This window comes from Malaclemys terrapin, chromosome 13 (assembly GCF_027887155.1).
Source record: "Malaclemys terrapin pileata isolate rMalTer1 chromosome 13, rMalTer1.hap1, whole genome shotgun sequence".
NCBI lineage: Eukaryota > Metazoa > Chordata > Testudines > Emydidae > Malaclemys > Malaclemys terrapin.
This window is the reverse complement of record NC_071517.1, coordinates 30,510,516-30,531,868: the sequence shown is the minus strand read 5'-3', so window position 1 is coordinate 30,531,868 and position 21,353 is coordinate 30,510,516. Positions and strand designations below refer to the sequence as shown.

The 21,353-nt window shown below is 57.8% G+C and overlaps 1 protein-coding gene across 1 annotated transcript; it reads left to right on the top strand.

Moving 5' to 3' along the window:
* The first annotated feature begins 3,123 nt into the window (after positions 1–3,123).
* Positions 3,124–16,184, top strand: LOC128848354 (gamma-aminobutyric acid type B receptor subunit 1-like). Its single transcript, XM_054048333.1, has 6 exons — positions 3,124–3,436; positions 9,525–9,639; positions 12,535–12,610; positions 13,025–13,228; positions 13,679–13,867; positions 15,341–16,184. The coding sequence occupies exons 3-6, from the start codon at positions 12,535–12,537 to the stop codon at positions 15,361–15,363; spliced, it is 492 nt and encodes a 163-aa protein (XP_053904308.1). The 5' UTR covers positions 3,124–3,436; positions 9,525–9,639; the 3' UTR covers positions 15,364–16,184.
* Positions 16,185–21,353: the final 5,169 nt, after the last annotated feature.

Below are 21,353 nucleotides of genomic sequence, written 5' to 3'. Positions count from 1 at the left end.
GGTCTAGCAGTGGCTGTGGGTCAGGAGTGAGGGGCACCGGCAGAGCCAGTCTCTGCACACACCGAGACAACGCCCCCCCGCCTGAGCTCAGCTGGCGCTGGAAGGCAGATCACAGCCGCTGCCTGTTCCCAGATCAAAGCGCCCCTGGGCTCCTGCAGCTGAACAGGGCGCAGCGGGGAGCAGGGCTGGCAGCTGAGGCTCGGATTAACCCTGCGCTGCCCAGGGCCTGTGCCACTCTGCCCTGGCATGGGGGTGGGGGGAGGAGGAGTTAACCTTTGCATGGCTGAGAGGTGGTGAGGGGAAGAAGGAGCCCAGCGTTGGGAACTGCAGATGCCAGGCCAGAATTGGGTTGGGTGTGTGTGGTGGGGCGTCCCATGGGGGTCTTTCTGGGGCAAAGTCACAGAGGGGAGGGGTGGGATGTACTGGGTGGGGGGGAGGGTGTCAGGGTTTCTGAGCCTCGTTATGTCCCTCCAGGCCCATCACAGCAGCATCTGGGCCCCCAGCAGTGGCCCCTCAGTGAACACTCTGGGGCAGGGCCCCACCAAGTTACAGAGGGGAAACGGAGGCACGGGGAATGGGGCAATGTCTGGCCCAAGGTCACACTGGAAGTCTGGGACAGCGCTGGGGATAGAACCCAGGAGTCTGGCTCCCCAGCCTCTCTGGGCTCAGGTTGGGGGGCATGGGGCTGTAGCCATGGGGCATAGGTGCTGGGCAGACAGGGGTGGGGGCAGGGATTGAGGAAGGGGCATTGAGTCTAGGGGTGGGAGGGGAGTAGGGTGAGGGAAGGACAGGGGGATGCCAGTGGGCAGGACTGGGGAGCACCCCTGATATGAGGGAGGGGGGAACAAGGGCTGGGAGGGGGTGGCTAGGAAGTGCCCCTAGATCCTCCACAGAGCTCCAGTGGTAGAAGGGGGAGGAGGTGGGGCCGAACATGAGGCTGGTGTGGGGCCATGTATGGGGAAGGGGGTGGAGCTGGTGCGGAGGGAGAGGGGCTGGGTGTGGAGATGGGGCAGGCTGGGAGCGGGGTTGGTGTGGAGGGGGGGCTGACTAGGAGTGGGGGAGGGGCTGGCTGTGGGGGAGAGATGGGGCCATCCATGTGTCTCTTCTCTCTTCTCTGGGTGAGCGGTGCCAGGAAGGGATAATCCACCGATCGCACTAATCCCCACCGTGGGCCAGGGGGAGGGGCAGAAAGGTCAGACACACAGACACAGACGGACACACAGACACAGGTGGACACACACACACACACACACACACACACACAGATGGGCACACAGGCGGACGCATAGACACAGATGCACATACACAGACGGACACACAGACACAGGCAGATGCACAGACACAGACGGACACCCAGCCAGACGCACAGACACAGATGCACAGACACAGACGGACACACAGACACAGATGGACGCATAGACACAGGTAGACACCCAGGGGCACACCCAGACCCCAGGGAGTTGCAGATGCCATTGGGGGAGGGGAGGTGGAGACACACAGGCCCTGTGTCCCCCCATCTACTCCCCATACCGTGGGCTGCCAGGGCCACCTGGGAAGGCTGTGTGTGTGTGTGTGTGTGTGTGTGTGTGTCCCTGCTGCCCCTTGGAGGGGATATGTGTATGTTTTGGGGGGAGAGGATTGTGTGTACAGGATGGGAGATTGTATGGGTTTGTGTGTGTGTGTGTATGTGTGGGACGGTTGTGTGTGGGACAAGTTGTGTGTGTGTGTGTGTGTGTGTGTGATAGGATGTACGTGTGCATGCCTGTGTGTATGCATGTGTGATGGGGTGTGTGAGAGATGGTGTGTGTGCATGTGTGATGGTGTGTGTGAACACATGTGACAGTGCGTCATGTGTTTCTGCATGTGGAGGCTCTATATTTGTGTGGGTGTGTGATGGTGTGAGTGTGTGTGTGCATGTGACAGTCTGGTGTGCACACATGCATTTGAGTGTGATGGTGTGTGTGTTTATGTGTGTGCAGACTCTGTGTGAGTGTGCACATGTGTGATGGGCTGTGTGTGTTTCTGTGAGTGTAGGCTCTGTGTGGGTGTGTTACAGGGTGTGTTCCTGTGTGTGTAGGTTGTGTGTGTGTGACAGTGTATGGTGGGGTGTGTATGTGTCTGTGTGTATGACAGGGAGGTGATTCTGTGTCTGTAGGCTCTGTGTTTGTGTGCGTGTATAACAGTGTATGATGTGTAGGCTCTCAGTGTGTGTGAGAGAGACAGTGTGTGATAATGTTTGTGTGTTTCTGTGTGTGTGTGTGTGTGTGTGTGTGAGAGAGAGAGAGAGAGAGACCCTTAGGGCTCAAGTCCAGCCGTGTGTAACTCTGCCCCTGGTGATTTCATCTCCATGGTTGTGTCGCCCTGGCTGTCACCAGCCATGTGTGTGTGTGGGGGGGGGGTTGTGGGGGGCTGGAGCTGGGGGGCTGATGGAGACAGGGCTGAGCCGGGAGTGGCTGGGTGCATGGGCAGGACGGGCGGGGGATGGGGGAGAGGTTTGGTGCCTGTGGTCATGCGGCAGGAGGGGGTGTTGTAGAGGTGTGGGGTGGGAACTGCGGGTGCTGGGGGCGTCAGCAGCAACTCCTGGCCCAGCAGCCCCCCTCCCACAAACACCCCTCCCCCACCAGCACCACACAACCGCCTGCAGTACCACAACACAGCCCTCCCCCACTAACCCCCTTCCCTCACCCCTGCCCCATTGCTTCCCCTCCTCTCACCCCCACCCCATTACAGCCTCTCTCCTCACCCCCCGTCCCATTTCCTCTGCTTCCCCTCATCCCCTGCCCCATTGCATCCACCTCCCCTCACTCCCTGCCCCATTGCATCCTCTCCCTCTCTGTTCCATCGCCTCCCCCATCCCTCCCTTCCCCTCCCCCACCCCTGCCCTCCTTCCCCGCCCCCCGCCCCCCCCCCCCCCCAACCAGGGCGTTCAGCACCATGGCCAGCTCTCGGCCACAGCGCCGGGCTGGCCGGGGGCGGCCGGTCGGTGGGTCCCCGGCGCGGCGGGCGCAGTGAGCTGCCCCCACCACCACCCCCGGCGTCTGGGCAGGGAGGGAGGGAGGCTCCCCCGCCCGCCCCACTCCACTCCACTCCCCTCCCCTCCCGCCGTCTCCACCGCCTCCCCCGCCGGAGAGAGCAGGCGCCCGGCGCGGGCTGGGGAGGGACCGAGCGACCCACCGAGCCGGCCCCGCCTCCGCCCTCCCGGCCCGGTCCCTGCCCCGGCCGAGCGCCGCGCCCAGCAGCCCCGTGCGTCCCGGAGCGCTTGGGCGCTGCGCCCCCGTCCGCCGGGTCCCTGCGCCCCCGAGAGCGCACCAGCGTCGGGCGCCCCTCGGACCCGGATCTCCCCGGTCCCCGCATCCCCGGATCCCGCCCCAGGACCGCGCCGCCTCCCCCGGGCACCATCGGCGCCTTCCATCGCTCCAGCCGGCCCCGAGCCCAGGTAGGGACACGCCGGCCCCGCGCCCCCGATCCTGCGGCCGGGAGGGACAGGGGGGCCGGCGGGGAGGGAGCTTCGGGTGCCCCCCTCGCAGGGAAGAGGGGGGAGCGGAAGGCTCCTACCGGGGCTCGCTGGATGCGCTGGGGAGGAATGGGGCGCGGTGGGGGGACCTGGTGGCGGAGCTTGGGGCGGGGGGGAAGACACGAGGAGATAGGGAGAGCAGTGGCCAGGCCCTGGTGGGCGGAAGGAGCGGGGAGGCCAACCAGGCCTGTGGGGGAGACCGTGGGAGGATGGCGGCCGAAGGAGGGGACAGCCCAGGGAGGGGAGCTGGGGTGGGGGAGAGCCCAGGTGGGGCGGGGGGATGAGTGAGAGCCAGGGTGGGCGTAGGGGGGAACCAGACAAGTGGGTATGGCCGGTGGTGAGGAGGCAGGATGGTGCCAGGACTGCAGGGGCTGTGCCCACGGCCGGGACGGGATGCAGGGCAGGGGTTAGATCCCCTTGCTCCAGTGAGAGCCCAGACACTGCCAACTCAATGGGCGCCTCCTCCCCACTCCCAGTACCCAATGGACAGGGTCGGGGTGCGGGGCAGAGGATCGGAGCAGTGGATGGGGTGAGGAGAACACGCCACGGGATGCTGGGTAATGGACAGGCCCCACCTGTCACCCCCACTGCCGGGTTCTGTCCCTGATCCACTGCCCCCAGCATGAGCTCCACCCCCAGGCTGCCCAACTGTGCTGGGATCCTGCCCTGACCGCTGCCCCCCAGCCTGCAATCCCTAAACTGACTGCCTCCCCCACTGCTGGGATCCCTCCTTGCCCCCCCGACCTGTGCTCCCCCACGTTGCCCCCCATCCTAATTGCTGGGATCCCTCCCCTGACCCTCCTGGCATGCGCTTCCCACTCCACCCGCCTCCCCCTCTGCTGGGATCCCTCCTGCAATCCCTCCCAACCTGTACTCCCCCACACCGCCCACCTACCCCTCTGCTGGGATCTCACCCCCCGATCCCCACCGGCCTGCAGTCCCCCACACCTCCTGCCTCCCCCTCTGCTGGGATCCCACCCCCCGATCCCCACCGGCCTGCGCTCCCCACGCTGTCCACCTCCCCCTCCGCTGGGATCCCACACCCACTCCCCCCAGCCTGCGTTCCCCCTCCAGGCCCACCTCCCCCACTGACAGGATCCCACCCTGATCCTCCCTTGACTGCACACACCCCCCGACCTGTTCTCCTCATGCTGACTGCCTCCCCCATTGCTGGGATCCCTCCCCAGATCTCCCCCTCACCCTGGCCTGTGCTCCCCATGCCGCCTGCCTCCCTATCTGTCGGGATCCCTCCCCTTGATCTCCCCCCGCCTGTGCTCCACACTCCGCTCGCCTCCCCCTCTGCCAGGATCCATCACCCGACCCCCCCGAGGCCTGTGCTGCCCACGCTGCCCAACTCCCTTCTGCTGGGATCCCTCCCCTGATCCCCCACCCCCACCTGCGCTCCCCATGCCGCATGCCTTCCCCACTACCAGGATCCCTCCCCCAACCCCCTGCCCGGCCTGCGCTCACCCCACGCCACCCACCTCCTCCACTGCCAGGATCTCTCCCCCATCACTCCTAGCCTGCGCTCCCCACCCCGCCGCCTCCCCCACTGCCGTAATCCCTCCCCCGATCCTCCCATCCAGCCTGTGTTCCCCACGCCACCCACTTCATCCACTTCTGGGATCCCTCCCCCAATTCCCCCTGGCCTGCGCTCCCCACACTGCCCACCTCCCCCTCTGCTGGGATCCCACCCCCCATCCCCACCAGTCTGTGCTTCCCACGCCATCCACCTCCCCCTAGGCTGGGATCCTGTACCCAATCCTCCCCCCCACCCGCCTGCGCTTACCACGATGCATGCCTCCCCCACTGCCAGGATCCCACCCTGATCTCCACCGGCCTATGCTCACCACGCCACCCACTCCCCCATTGCCGGGATCCCTCCCCTGATCTCCCCCGGCCTGGCTCCCCACTCCGCTCGCCTCCCCCTCTGCTGGGATCCCATCCCCGATCCCCACTGGCCTGTGCTCCCCACGCAGTCCACCTCCCCCTCTGCTGGGATCCCTCCCAGGATCTCCCCCGGCCTGCACTCCCCCACACCACCCACCTCCCCCACTGCTGGAATCCTTCCCCCGATCTCCTCACCCGGCCTGCGCTCCCCACACCTCCCACCTCCCCCACTGCTGGGATGCCTCCTCTGACACCCCTCCGGCCTGCGCTCTCCAGGCTGCCCGCCTCCCCCACTACTTGGATTCCTCTCCCATTCCCACCCGCCTCCCCCACTACTTGGATTCCTCTCCCAGTCCCACCCCCTCCCCCAGCCTTCGATCCCTACGATGCCCACCTCCCCCTCTGCTGGGATCCCTCCCTGATCTCCTCCCCCTTGGCCTGCGCTCCCCATGTCCCCCACCTCTCCCTCTGCCAGGATCCCTCCCCCGACCCTCCCCCACAGCCCACTCTCCCCATGAAGCTCCCCATGCCACCCAGCTCCCCCACTGCTGGGATCCCTCACTGTATCCCCCTGGGTCTGTGCTCCCCAGGCCACCCACAGGTGCTGGGGGTACCAGGAGGACAATGTGCAAACAGCGCAGGGCTGGGCTAGCTGGGCGCTGCAGGTCAGGACTGAGGGGCACCGGCAAAGTGGGGGTGGGGGTGTAGATCTAGTTTTTGGGTGGGGGAGCGCAGCGCTTGGCTGATGAAGACACTGAGTCCTGGCGAGTTATTTATTCCTTTCCAAAGTGCTGAGTCCCACGACTCTATAAATATCCCGTAGTGGATCTGTCTGCTCCCACAGGGCCCTCAAGGGCAGGAGTCAGCATGGAGAGAGCAGTGCCCTGTGGGGGCGCCATGCTGTGAGCTTCCTTGCAGCAGTGCCCAGATGGGGCCCAGTGCTGTGAGTTTTCCCACAGCAGCACCTTGCCTGTGCCTAGCTGGGACTCCAGTGAGCAGAGTTTGTAGGGGGGTGTGGGGAAACCCCTGCAGGTGTGGCAGGAGGGACCAGAGGCTGGGGGAGGAGCCTGTGTCCTGTGCAGGCCTGGGGCTGGCTGAGCAGGTAACTAGGCAACCAGCTTAGGAATTGTTGTCAACTGTGATTAGTACCTGGGATAATTACCCCACTGGGGCTGGGAGGAAGCAAACAGTGTGGGGGAGGGGCATCGCTCGCCAACTCTGCCAGTGCCCCTCACTTCCAACCCGCAGCTCCCTGCTAGCCCAGCCATGGACACCCCCAGCTCTGCCAGTGCCCCTCACTCCCAACCCGCAGCCCCCTGCTAGCTCAGCCATGGACACCCCCAGCTCTGCCAGTGCCCCTCACTCCCAACCCGCAGCCCCCTGCTAGCTCAGCCATGGACACCCCCAGCTCTGTCAGTGGCTCTCACCCCCGACCGGCAGTCCCTGTTAGCCCAGCCCCAGCTCTGCCGGTGCTCCTCACTTCCGACCTGCAGCCCTATCATTTGCTACCAGCCCCAAACAAAAACCCTCGTTCTCTCTCGGGATTTATTCAGTTCAATAAAAGATTCATGAGCCACAATTGCTTCTGTCCCAGTTTATCAGGGACTCCACCCAGCCCCCGCTTCCCTCGCCCCCTTCCCTCCGCCCAGTTCCCTCAGCTCTCCCTGCTTCCCTCACACCCCCCCTGCCCAGTGCCCTCAGCTCCCCCCCCAGCCCCCTGCTCCCCTCAGCTGTGGGGAGGCTGTGGGAGAGTGGTGGTGTGTACAGTGTGTGTTAGTGTGACTCCGGATTAACCCCTGGAGCTGAGCTCAGAGCCCAGCCCTGCCCCCCTGGCAGTCAGGGGTGACTCTGGATTGACCCCTGGAGCTGAGCTCAGAGCCCGGCCCTGCCCCCATTGCAGTCAGGGGTGACTCCAGATTGACTCCTAGAGGGGCCAGCTGAGCTGAAAGCCTGGCCAAGGTGCCCTGCGTTCCAGGCTGGGCCCCACCCAGCTGTGCTGTGGTATCAATAATAAATGCTGGGGGCCGACCCGCTGCAGGCCACGCCCATCTGGGTTCTGGAATTTCCTGTGCAGTGCAGTGTCCGGCCTTTCTTCTCTGGCCCTGGACCCGGCCCCATGGCATTAACTGCTTCACTGCCCAGCCCCTCAGCACCCTGTCCCGGAGTCACCACGGCACAGAGCCCAGCCAGAGCAAGAGCATAGCGTGGGCTGCTGCTCCCTGGCCAGCTGCGTCCAGCTCGGTAGGCAGCCAGCACCATCCCAGCAGTTGCCACAATTCGGCACGTCGCCCCTTGCTGGACCAGCCCGGCTCGTCCCTGCACCAGGCGGGGCCTCTGCTGAGATCCTGGGGGGTTATATTTCCCCCCGGGACCGGGATTCAGCCTGCACCTGCCTCGCCCCTCCCCCCCCCCAGCTGCGATGCTGGCAGGAGCCCAGCCTTCAGTTCCCAGCCCTGCATTCACCCGAGGGCCCCCCTGGCTGCCCCAGACGCCCTGGCGGCTCCCTCTACTGGTGAGACAGTAGCACTGCGGCTGTCATGCTGGCCCAGGACTGCCGGCTGAGTCATGTGCCACCCTGCTGAACCCAGTGGGGTTTCGGTCGCCTGCTGCTTCCCACCCCAATCCCCAGCTCCCCTGCCTGGCTCCCCCACAGCTCTTCCACCTAGCTCCCGCCCCCCAGCTCCCCTGCCTCACTGCCACCAGCTCCCCTGCCTGGCTCTCCCCTGGCTCCCCGCCCGGCTCCTCCTCAGTTCCCCCTCTGGGCTCCCCTGCCTGGCTCCCCCCCAGCTCCCTTGCCTGATTCCCCCCCAGCTCTTCCACCTAGCTCCTGCCCCCCAGCTCCCCTGCCTCACTGCCACTGGCTCCCCTGCCTGGCTCCCACCCCCCAGCTCCCCTGCCTCACTGCCACCGGCTCCCCTGCCTGGCTCCCCCCTGGCTCCCTTGCCTGCCCCCCCAGCTCCCCTGCCTGGCTCCCCCTGGCTCCCCTGCCTGGCTCTCCCTGGCTTTCCAGAGCTGGCTTCTCTGAAGTGCTGGGGGCCCCATGTCCGCAGCCCAGCAGGTCACCTGCTCAGCTGGGGCCCGTGCCCTCAGCAGCAGAGGGCACACGCCTCTGCTGCCTGGGCTAAACAGCCCTAGATCTGCCCGTGACTCATACGCAGGCCTGGGACGCACGCTGGGCTGCACAGGTGAAGGCCTCATTGCCATGGTAATTGGTGACAATGAACCAGCAATCTCTCCGGGTGTGCACTGCAATACAGGGTGTGGGGCAGGACTCCTGGGTTCTGGAAGAGCAGGAGAGATTTAGTGGTTAGAGGGAGGAGTGGGGCAGCAGGAGGCCTGGGTTCTGCTATGGATTTTCTGAGTCACTGTGCCTCACTTTCCCCCTCTGTGAAATGGGAGTGAGCGCCCCTTGCAGGTGGTCTCCGCAGTCTCCAGAGGGGCTCTGATTAGAGCTGGCTGAACATTTCCCCCTTTGGTGTGAGAATCCACAGCAGCCACTGGGTGTAACCTGCCCCCACGCTGGGCTCCCGTAATCAGAGGTCAGCTCCAGCCCCAAAGCAGTAGTCTCACCACCCTTCCCTGGACGTTGTGCTCATTCACGCTGATCGTGCTGCATGTTCCCCTCTGAGGAACCTGCCCGTCACTTGTGGACTCCTGCCCAGCTCTTGGCCTCGGCTATGTCCTGTGGCAGCGGGTTCCACAGACTCATTGCGCCTAGTGGGAAAAGCTTGGGAACCCCCCACCTCACAGTCATTGAGCCCCCCCTGGTTATGACGTGGCAACACGTTGGGCTGATGCAGCCAGCTCTGGGCAGCGACCCTCAGAGCCTTCACCACAGCTGCCTCCCATCTAGGAGCCAGGCTCGCACGGGGGCTGGTTTGAGTTCAGGCTAGTGGCTGGACCATGTGTAAGGGTAGTGCAGGCAGTGGGGAGGTCCAGATACCCCGGGCCGATCCCGCCTCCCCAGGGATATTGTACCCGCATTGCTCACTTTGCACCCAACCCCAAAGGAGGCCATGTGGTGAGATATGCAGGGGTCGGGGAAGCCATTTCTGGGGGGCCGGCGGAGCAGGTGGGGAGGAGGCCAAGTCGTTTCTAAGAGGGGTGTTTGTGTTTCCAGCTTTCAGGGCTGGTTGGCGGGTGCCGCGGTGTTGAGCGACTGCCCTGCGCACAGATCTAGCCCCAGGCTGGGAGGGAGAACAGGCCGGCACCACCCACCACACGCCTGCCACAAGGTATGGGGGGACTGTGCAGGCTCGGGTCCCTGCTGCTCCCTGCTGGGCGGGATGAGTCCTGGGGTGTGCGTGTCTGTCTGTCTGTCTGTCTGTCCCTGCTGTCCCCTGCTGGACGAGATGAGTGCTGCTGCTCTGTGTGTGTGTGTGTGTGTGTGTGCACAAAGTGACGCTGCTGCCTGCCCTCTGCTGGCATGGGTTGGCTCTGTAAATTCCTGCTGCCCCCTGCTGGACGAGATGAGTGGTGCTGCTGCTGCTGCTGTGTGTGTGTTTGTGTGTGTGTGTGTGTGCACGCAGAAAGTGACGCTGCTGCCTGCCCTCTGCTGGCATGGGTTGTCTGTGTAAATTCCCGCTGCCCCCTGCTGGACGAGATGAGTCGTATACTGTGTGTGTGCGCGCGCGAGCGCGTGCGCACACTGCCCCCTGCTGAAGGCAATGAGATTTACTCAGTATGCATTTGTCCCACCTGTAGAATGAGTCCTGCTGTGTGTGTGTGTGTGTGTGTGTGTGTGTCCCTCCTGGCTGCCCCAGTGGGAGGGAACGAGCCCTGCGCTTTGTGTGTTTGTGTAAGTCACCCTCAGCGGCCCCTGTGGACACTGCTGTCTCTGTTTGTGCTGGGACAGGGCATATCACACATTATCACTGCCACAGGCATTTGGGGTACTCTAGCAAGTACCCCCCCAACCACTAGACCGGACTCCCCTCCAAAGAGCCAGAGCTAGAACCCAGGAGTCCTGGCTCTAAGACATCCCGTGTCTCACCCACTAGATCCAATTCACAAACAGGCAGGAGGGGAACCGATTGGATATGGTAGGCTCAGGGTCAGGGGCAGCTCTTCCCCTGTAATAGGCACACAGGGGTGAGGGGCAGCAGTGGGGGCAGCTATTCCTATGCAATGGTGTCACAGACTCACAGGTTGTGCCCACTCTTGGCCCCATGCGGTCCCTGGGGGAAGCCCCTTCAGTGTGACAGCCCTTCTTGGGGGTCCACTCTTGGGGGTTAAGATCCTCCACATCCTGGAACCGCACCTCTCTGAGCCTTAGCACGCCTGTTTCTCTCTGTGGGCCCCCTCAGGGGGTCCACTCGCTCTGGACACCTGGGGCCTCCACTCCCAGAGGAAATAATGCAACCCTGTTCTCTAGACCGAGTGACTGTCAGCCAGCGTAAAACAGGAGGGTTTATTGAGCATCTGAACACAGCATAGGAAACTCTCAAGGCCCTCAGGCCTGGCCTCCCTCAGCACAGCACATCCAAATCTTCCCTCCATCCAGGTGGGCTCTGCCTGCTCTCTCTCTCCAGTCCCGAGCCCCCTTTGCTTTCCAGCTGGGCATCTGATATCACCTTCCCCAAGCCCTGCCTCTGTCCATTGTCTTCTATCCAGGTAAACAGGGTTGCCTGGGCCTCCTCTCCGCCGTCCTCTGTCCCCCTCTGGCTGGAACCCACTGGTCAGGTCACTGGGGTTCACAGCCCATTGTCCTTCCACTGGCCGGAGCCATCTGTGACTCCTGAGCAGGGCCTCCCGGTCATCAGGTCACCAGTCGCTGGGGTATCCATTCTCCAGGCCATTGGCTGGGGTCCCAGGTTCTGTCGCAGGTCCTCTGTAACAACAAACTCCCTCTCCCATCACCTTGTTAAACCAGTAACACCCAGGGAAACTGAGTCCCACCCTTTCTGCATAAAAACCATTGACAAAACAAGGAAACCCCCCACAGTTCGTCACAAATGGCCACATGGGGGCACTGGGGACTAGGAATATTTAGGTATTCACAGGATGTTCTGGGGCTTATTCTCTAACTCTGCCATTATGCCCAGAATCTTTAGCCTTTCCCTCTGTGGTGCTTACTGCATCATTCAGACCTTTTTAAAGCCCTGGGAGTAGTGGTTGGGGCAGGGGGGCTGGGAGCCAAGACTGTTAGTCCTATCTAGCTGTGGTCTTTTAGAAAGGCTCCAGAGGTGATCCTGGCAATTACAGGCCTAACCTCAGTACCAGGCAAATTGGTTGAAACTATAGTAAAGAACAGAATTGCCAGACACATAGATGAACATGACTTGTTGGGGAAGAGTCAACATGGCTTTTGTAAAGGGAAATCATGCCTCACCAATCTACTAGAATTCTTTGAGGGGGGGTCAAGCAGCATGTGGACAAAGGTGACCCAGTGCATACAGTGTGTATGACAGGGATCTGTAAAATCATGACGGCTGTGGAGAAAGTAAATAAGGAAGTGTTATTTACCCCGTCGCATAACACAAAAGCTAGTGTCACCTCATGGAATGAATAGGTAGCAGGTTTAAAACAAACAAAAGGAAGTATTTCTTCACACAATGCACAGTCAACCTGTGGAACTCTTTGCCAGAGGATGTTGTGAAGGCCAAGACTATAACAAGGTTCAAAAAAGAACTAGATAAGTTCATAGAGGATAGATCCATCAATGGCTATTAGCCAGGATGGGCAGGGATGGTGTCCCTAGTCTCTGTTTGCCAGAAGCTGGGAATGGGTGACAGGGGATGGATCACTTGATGATGACCTGTTCTGTTCATTCCCTCTGGGGCACTGGCACTGGCCACTGTCAGAAGACAGGATAATGGGCTAAATGGACCATTAGTCTGATCCAGTCTGGCCATTCTCATGTTCTTACCCCAGGCTCTGGAAGGAGTGTGATCTAGTGGGTTAGAGCAGGGGGGCTGGGAGCCAGGACTCCTGGGTTCTCTGCTGGCTCTGGGAGGGCAGTGAGGTCTAGTGGGTTAGAGCAGGAGTAAGGTGTTTGGGAGCCAGGACTCGTGGGTTCTTGCCTTGTCGTAACCCTGTGGCAGTTGGCCCTCTGTGTAATCATGTGGGGGACAGGTTGTATCCCCCTCCCCTATCCCCATTCTCATTGCCTCTTCCCTCCACCCCTGCAGATGCTGCTCCTGCTGCTGAGCGTGGTGCTAATTCCAGCTCCTGGCTCTGGGGCGCTGGGACTCAACAGCACGACAGGTACATGGGACCCGCTCCCCCTCCAGCCTCGCATGCTGGGCCAGACCTACCAGGCTTCTCCGCTCACCCCACCCCCAAAAGCCCCATAATCTACGCCAGGACCCCCCGTGCCAGCGGTGCTCAGTCCCCAAGGAGCTCCCCCCAGACTCCCACATATACCCCTGCATGTACCCCCATGAGCACGCAGACATGCTCAGCTCTGCACTCCTCTCCTCTGTGTACGCACGTGCACACGCTCACACACACTTGGGGATGCACACAGACACAAGCATGGGGAACCCGACAAAAGTACACACGCGCGAGGATGCCTCCCCCTGCACACACACTTGCTCTTCCCCCACCCACCCCGCTCCTGTCCCCCCAGCTCAGCCGGAGACCCCCCCACCTGACGGTGCCCCGCTCTGCGCCCCCCAGGCTGTGAGATCATCCACCCGCCGCGGGACGGGGGGATCCGGTACCGGGGCCTCACCCCGGACCAGGTGCAGACAGTGCACTTCCTGCCCTTCGACTATGAGATCGAGTATGTGTGCCGGCCCGACCGCGAGATCGTGGGGCCCAAGGTGCGCAAGTGTCTGCCCAACGGGACCTGGACTGAGATGGGCCATGCCAGCCGCTGCCGTGAGTCACCCCCGGCCTCCACGCCCACCCTCGGGGGCACCAGCTCCGATCTGACCCCAGGGCGGGGGGATTGGCTGGCTCAGAGGGGGTGGGGAATGGGGCATGGGGCCTTTCCCCTCCAGGGGGCACTGTGTCCAACCCAGGCCCATGGCGGGGAATGACTGGCTGGCTTGCGGGGGTGGGGGGGCAGGGAATGGAGCATGGGGCCTTTCCCCTCTAGGGGGCGCTGGCTTCCATCCGGCCCCAGGCTGGGGGACTGGCTGCCTCAGGGGGGCAGGGAATGGGGCACAAGGCCTTTCCCCTCTAGGGGGCGCTGGCTCCCATCTGGCCTCAGGGTGGGGACTGCCTGGCTCAGGGGGTGGGGAATGGGGCCTGGGGTCTTTCTTCTCTAGGGGGCGCTGGCTCCAACCCAAGTTGGGCTCTGGCTCTGACTGTCCCCCTCCCCGGCAGTGCGGACTTGTCCCAAGATACACCTGAGCTTGGAGAATGGGCAGGCGGTGCCGCGCGGCATGGAGCGGGTGCCCGTTGAGGGCACCTGGGTGGAATATCACTGCAACCCCGGCTTCCGCCTGGTGGGTAGCGCCCGCAGCAATTGTACCAAGGTGGGGCGCTGGAGCTTCCCCAAACCTATCTGCGAACGTGAGTCAGGGCACGGGGGGAGGTGAGCAGAGGGGGCCCCTTAGGGGCATGTCTGGGGTGAGTGGGGCAGGGTCTGTGGCTGGGGAGGGGGCAAGGTCCATCTGTGTGGGTCTCTGGGGTGAGGAGTGTGTGGGGCAGGGTCTGTGGAGTGGGCCAGGGTCTGTGTGGTGGGGTCTCTGGGGTGAGGGGCGTGTGGGGCAGGGTCCGTGGGGTGGGCCAGGGTCTGTGTGTGGGTGTCTCTGGGGTGAGGAGTATGTAGGGCAGGGTCCATTTGGCAGCCCAGAGTCCATGTGTGGGGGGTTGTGAGGAGAGGAGTGTGTGGGGCAGGGTCCATATGTGGGAGTCTCTGGGGAAAGGGATGTGTGGGGCAGGGTCCGTGGGGTGGGGCAGGGTCTGTGTGTATGGGTCTGTGGGGAGAGGGGTGTGTGGGGCAGGCAGGCCCTCTCAGAGGTCCAGAGAGGCCCAGGCCACTTTCAGCTTTTGAGGCCCCCTAGCCATAATAAAAATAAAAAATGACGACACATGAAAACAAAATAAGGCACCAAAAAAAGAGTGAGACATAATTTAAATATTTTTTTATTTAACAAATGTTTTCTAGCCTTTTTCTGTGCAAATGCACTAATTGTTGAGGAAAAATCTAGCTTTCGTGCAATGTCACAGTTGATATTAAACATGGCGAGCCCATTCAAATACTCTTGTCCCCTAGTTGAATGGTGATAGTTCTTTACCTGCTTCAACATGTTGAAGGTGCATTCACCTGAAGCCACTGATGCAGGTAAACTGACAAAAATACGCAATGCAATTGTGATATTAGGAAACACCCCAGAACATCCAAAGAGGGGAGGGATAGCTCCATGGTTTGAGCATTGGCCTACTAAACCCAGGGTTATGAGTTTCATCTTTGAGGAGGCCATTTAGGGATCTAGGGCAAAAATCTGTCTGGGGATTGGTCCTGCTTTGAGCAGGGGGCTGGACTAGATGACCTCCTGAGGTCTCTTCCAACCCTGAGATTCTATGATTTCTTGAAGCAATTCCTTTGGCTTGCAAACCAATTTGAAGTTCATGGAATATGATGACCTCATCACTAAGATCTTTTGAGATTTCTTTGTTGTACTGTTGCTGAAATTGTTCAGCTGCAGAAAGTAGATCTTCATTACTCAGTCTGTTGAACTGCCAAAGAAACCCAAAAAGGGTACAAATTAGTCACAATGACTCAAATCGACATGTAAGACCTGATTGAATAGAGTCAATGATGACAAAGAAGACATTGACCCTATAATGCTGCTCGGCATCGGATTCAGTAGGTAAATTGCAATTGGTGAACTCAGATGAATTGTCAATATTCTGTGCTACTAATCTGGATTCAGTCAGGATCACATCCCATTGTTCATGAATCTGTTTAATGTCATTGATAAGACTTTCAATGTTATCCTTCTCTACATCAAGTGTAGCATTGTGTGCTTCAATTACCAGATGAGTTTGGTGGATCATTGTAAGTAGCTTCATCCACAAAGATGACATCAGAATGCATTCAAATTTGGACATGTGCTTCTGAATAGACTGAAGTTCAGTTCGAGCCTGTGCAGTGAGATTGAGAGATTCAAGCTCATTTAAAGCCTTTCTCACTGAATTCAAAATCTGCGCAACCGGTTGAACACCATCAATCCATGCAGACCATCTAGTTTTGGACATCCCATGCACTGAAACAGGAAGATATTGCTTCAGCATTTCCCACCTTTGTGGACTGCTACTGAAGAGATTGTACATTTGCTGAACAGTTCCAAAGTAAGTCATTGCCTCCTTGTATGATTCAGCACAGTCAACACTTACAAGGTTTAGCGTGTGGTTTCCACAGCTGGAAAAAATACAGTCTGAATTATGCTCAAGCAGAACTACTTGTACACCTTTGTACTTCCCAGCCATATTAGATCCATTGTCATAGGCTTCACCAATGCAGACTTGAAAATCTAACTTAAAACCTTCTAGAATTGCTAGTACTCAAGCAGCAATTTCTTTTTCAGTTTTTCTCATGAAATTATCAAACAAAATAAACCTTTCTTCAATTGAAAATTTTCAGCTGCCTACAATCTTAACATACCGAATAACTATAGTAGTCTGTTCCTTGTGAGAACAATCTGGAGTGACATCAACAATGATTGAAAATACTTGGCATTTTGAATCTCATCAAGAATTGTTGTTTGTACAAATGACCCACATAGCTCAATAAACGTATTTTGTATGTGTGTGGAGAGATAATGGACTTGCACGCGCTTTTCACTCTCTTGCAATTCTCAAACACGTTTAACATCATTAATGATCTGGAGGATGGCGTGGACTGCACTCTCAGCAAGTTTGCAGATGACACTAAACTGGGAGGAGTGGTAGATACGCTGGAGGGTAGGGATAGGATACAGAGGGACCTAGACAAATTAGAGGATTGGGCCAAAAGAAACCTGATGAGCTTCAACAAGGACAAGTGCAGAGTCCTGCACTTAGGAGGGAAGAATCCCGTGCACTGTTACAGACTGGGGACCGAATGGCTAGGCAGCAGTTCTGCAGAAAAGGACCTAGGGGTTACAGTGGACGAGAAGCTGTATATGAGTCAACAGTGTACCCTTGTTGCCAAGAAGGCTAATGGCATTTTGGGCAGTATAAATAGGGGCATTGCCAGTAGATCAAGGGACGTGATCGTTCCCCTCTATTTGGCATTGGTGAGGCCTCATCTTGAGGCCAACTGTGTCCAGTTTTGGGCCCCACACTACAAGAAGGATGTGGAAAAATGGGAAAGAGTCCAGCAGAGGGCAAAAAAATGATTAGGGGGCTGGAGCACATGACTTATAAGGAGAGGCTGAGGGAACTGGGATTATTTAGTCTGCAGAAGAGACGAATGAGTGGGGATTTGATAGCTGCTTTCAACTACCTGAAAGGGGGTTCCAAAGAGGATGGATCTAGACTGTTCTCAGTGATAGCAGATGAGAGAACAAGGAGTAATGGTCTCAAGTTGCAGTGGGGGAGGTTTAGGTTGGATATTAGGAAAAACTTTTTCACTAGGAGGGTGGTGAAGCACTGGAATTGGTTACTTAGGGAGGTGGTGGAATCTCCTTCCTTAGAGGTTTTCAAGGTCAGGCTTGACAAAGCCCTGGCTGGGATGATTTAGTTGGGAATTGGTCCTGCTTTGAGCAGGGGGTTGGACTAGATGACCTCCTGAGGTCCCTTCCAACCCTGATATTCTATGATTCTAACATGCTCTGATAAAAGTGGGTTATATTTGCTGCGGAGCTCAACTATGCCTAGAAAGTTTCCATTTGCACGATCACCAATACGTTGACTGGAACCAAAGAAAGCCAATACCCGCTCAGAAAGAAAAAGGATGATATTCAGGATGTGCTCAAGAAGTTTTTTCCAGTTATTAGTTTCTGTAGGGAGTTCAATCAAGAGTAAATTTTCAACTGAACTTTCAGCTGATGCTGCCCTACTGGCTGATTTCCATGCAACATAGTTTTCTTTGTGTGACATTGAACTCTCATGTGATGGTATTCGGTCTTTCAACTTCCTCCAACCTCTGTTGATGCTCCATTCTGATTGATTAGAGAGAACTGATGTATTTGTAGCTTTTTTGTTCAAAATGAACCAGGGTGCACAGTACAGAGATTGTTTTTCCGTACTCCAGCATAACCAGTCTCTTGTGCAGGTCTCACCTTTGGAAGAGTTTTTGAGTGTCAGCAGATGAGTAGGGAAAGCAAGATTATCAGCATCTCGTGGAATGTTACTTGGAATTTCAAAACAACTAATTTGAAGAAAAGACTGCATTTGGGCAGAATTGCTCTTGTCAATAATTCCAATGTCAGTCACGGTCAAACCTGTAGTAATCATGAATTGCTCTTGCTGCGTAAGATCTACATCTTCCTGTTGCGGTTGAGTTTCTTGATCGTACACAGGATCTTCTGCTGTATCTGTTACTGTTGGCACATCTCCTTCTTGACTACTGTCCTCATGTTCAGGTATTGGCATTGAAATATCACCTGTTGCAGTTGCGGAGTTTTCATTATCTGTAGCGTTGTTTGTTGGGTAAGGTGTGTTTTCCAGTGGTTTGAGAAATGAAGTTATTGGCTTTGAGCTCTTAGCTGCTGCTTCACTCAGTTGTTTTCTCTGTCTCTTGCTTGCACCATTTTCAAATGTCCTTTTCATAGTGATCTATCTGGTCAATACGTAGCCTATCCACACTTGAAATATTCTGCTGTAAATAAGTAGCTTATCTACACTTGAAATCTTCCACTGTAAACATGTACACAAATGCTGAAAAGACTTAAAACGAAGGAATACTAATGAAGAACACAAAATGAAACAGACAGACAAGTTATTATCCTTATCACTGAATCAAAACTCAAGCATGCAAGGTATAATATAACAGGCTGAGCTGAAGACAAAGGGATGACATATATATAATAAACACAGACACAGATACAGATAGAGGGATAATGTCCAAAAATTTCAAACATGTGCCCTCACCAAACTCACTTTACAAATTTGTCCTCAAAAATGTTCACTTTGAATCTGGACCCATAGACTACGAAAGCCTATGATGATGGCCAAGCTACCAAGCTAGGGCTCAACCAACCAACCAGTCACCTCTTTTAGCTACCATATGAAGATAATAATGAGGAATTCTCACACATAAATAATTCCTTAGTCTACTAGACATAAAACTATAAAGACACTAAAATGTAACAATTCTCTACCTTTCAATACGCACTTGATCCAGCACCAGCCACTAGTAGTGGTTTGTTTATATAATCAGCTGATCTGAGAGGACATTCATCACGGTCTAATCTTGTGCCATTAGAACCGATATATTTTTATTAATATTTATTGAACATTTTTAACTCTTTAATATGATGAAATCTATATCAGTTAACAAAAAAATTGCCTTTTACCAAATCACATCTCTTATTTGCTTAAATTTGCAGCTCTAAGCTGAGAGTGTGTGTCACATTTTGGTCCGATAGGGATGTGCATAAAAATAAGTTGTGAAACTTATCAAATGACAAAAAATTAACAAGCGTCTACATTTGAGGCCCCCTCCGATTGGCTCTGGGGGCAGGGTCTTTGGGGTGGGTCAGGGTCTGTGTGTGTGGGTCTCTGGGATGCGGGGTCTGTGGGGCAGGGTCCTTGGGTTGGGGCAGGGTCTGTGTGTGTTGGTCTCTGGGGAGAGCTGTGTATGGGCCAGGGTCCCTGGGGTGGGCTAGGGTCAATGTGTGGGGGTCTCTGGGATGAAGGGTGTGTGGGGCAGGGTACGTGGGGTGGGCCAGAATCTGTATGTTGTGGTCTCTGGGGTGAGGGGTGTGTGGGGCAGAGTCCAGGGGGTGTGGCAGGGTCCACATGTGAGGGTCTCTGGGAAGACGGGTTTGTAGGGCAGGGTCTGTGTGTGGGGGTTCTCTGGGTAGAGGGGTGTGTAGGGCAGGGTCAATGGGGTGGGCTAGGGTCTGTGTGTGGGAGTCTCTGGGATGAGGGGTATGTAGGGCAGGGTCCATGGGGTGCACCAGAGTCCATGGGCGGTGTCTCTGGGGCAGCGCTATGGGAGGGGCTGGGTCCTCTGGGCCATCTCTGGGGTGGGGGCGGGTGCCTGGGGCATCTCCCCTCTCCCATCAGTCTCAGCCCCTCTCTCCTTCCCCCACAGTGCGACGCCCGATCTCCACAGGTGAGTGGCTCTCGGGAGGTCCCCTCCCTCCGTCTTCCCACCCCCCCGGGGTGAGTGCTGAGCTCTGCCCATTCTCAGCAGTGCCCTTCAGCCCCATGGGCAGCTCCTCTGCTGCCCATGCCAGGCACCCTGGGGATTTGAGCCTGGCACGGGTCACTCCGGGGCATTTACCCTCCTTGGTTCCCCCAGCTAGCCACAGAACCAGGGGCTGGGTCCCCCACCTCCCGGCGCCCCAGAGAGATCGGTGACTCCCTCAGGTTCCAGAGCCAACTGGCTCCTCCCCCTGTGCTCTCTCCCCTTATGCGCTTGTTGTGTGGGCACGGGGTGGACTCCTGGGGCCGTCCTGTAGCCAGTACCACGCTGCTGGGTTGAGGGAGGATGAGCCCCATGTTCCCTTCCCCCACCCTGTCCTAACGGCCCAGCCAGCCGACCCACCAGGGCGATGCTGAGCCTCTGTCCCAGAGTCTGGCAGCCAGCTCGAGGGCATCAGCCACTGCGCTGGGGCTCAAGACGCCTTGGTTCCATTTTCAGCCGTGCTACAGGCTCCCCACATGAGAGAAAGTGACTTCCCCTGCCCGTACTTCAGTTTCCCCATCTGTAAATGGGCTCTACCAGGGCAGGGAATGACTCCAAGTGCATCGTGGAGCACAACAAGACCCTGATCTCAGTCACTACATGTCTGGGAAGCACCTGGCACGACAGGGCCCCAACCTCAGGATGTTCATTTGCCTTTTATCCGGGTCACTCCGAATGCCCCTTGCGGTGGGGGAGGTTCTCCTGCAGACCCTGCATGTCCTGACTTGCACCAGCCCTCTGGGGATGGGCAGTGAAGTCCAGGAACTGGGAGATAGAAACCATGGTGCCAATCTTTGCCACGGGGCCTGGCTACGGCTAGCTTCAGCCCCATCTGTGTATGGCAGACGTCCACATATGGGACAGGCTGGTGAGGGGCCTGACACCTACCCCCCCCCCCCCCCACACACACACATTGCTGCCTGGGTGAGGACAGGTGAAGCTGGGCAAAGGCTGAATTCCTATCTATCTATCTATCTATCTATCTATCTATCCATCCCCATATACCCCATCTCTCTCTTTCTCTCTCTCTCTCTATTTCCTTATTCTATTTCCTTATTCATATCCCTGTTATCTGCATCCTGTCGCCCACCGACATCCCTCCATCCCATCCCATTATCCTTTCATCCATCCATCCACCCATCCCTCACTCTGTTTCTTGCTGTCTATCCATCTGTCAATTTATCTGTCCACCTGTCGGTCTATCCCCGTGTCTCTAGCCACCTGCTCATCCCTGCATCCATCCAGCCTTCCAGTCATCTCTTGACCCATCCATTTCCCTAGCTGTCCATCCCTCTACCTGTTCACCCATTCATTCTCCTGTCTCCATTCATCCATATTTCTTTATCCATCCCTCGCATCCATCTAGCCGTCTCTCTCCATCCATTTTTCTAGCATCGATCCACCCTCCCATCCATCTCGCTCTCTCCCCCTATCCATTTCTCTAGCTAGCTATTCCTCTCTCTGTCTAGCCACCCACCTGTCCTCTGGTCCAGCTGAGGCTGCAGGAAGAAGGGTGGGTGAAGCCTGGGTGGAGAGCGCCCCCTGCTGCTCCAAGGGGCCATGGCCCCTACGCCCCTGGGAGACGGGTAGAGCCCAGCACTCTGCCATGTGCATGCCCCCTGCCCCTTGCCTGCTCCCCAGGGGAGCTTCCCTCACCCATACCTAGGGAGCACCTGCCATGTGTCTTTGGGGGACACCCCACCCCAAGTTCTG

Coding starts and splice junctions, on each gene's coding strand:
- LOC128848354 (XM_054048333.1), top strand. CDS start 12,535: ATGCTGCTCCTGCTGCTGAGCGTGGTGCTAATTCCAGCTCCTGGCTCT. Junction 12,611..13,024: donor GGGACTCAACAGCACGACAG/GTACATGGGACC, acceptor TGCGCCCCCCAG/GCTGTGAGATCATCCACCCG. Junction 13,868..15,340: donor CCCCAAACCTATCTGCGAAC/GTGAGTCAGGGC, acceptor TTCAATTACCAG/ATGAGTTTGGTGGATCATTG.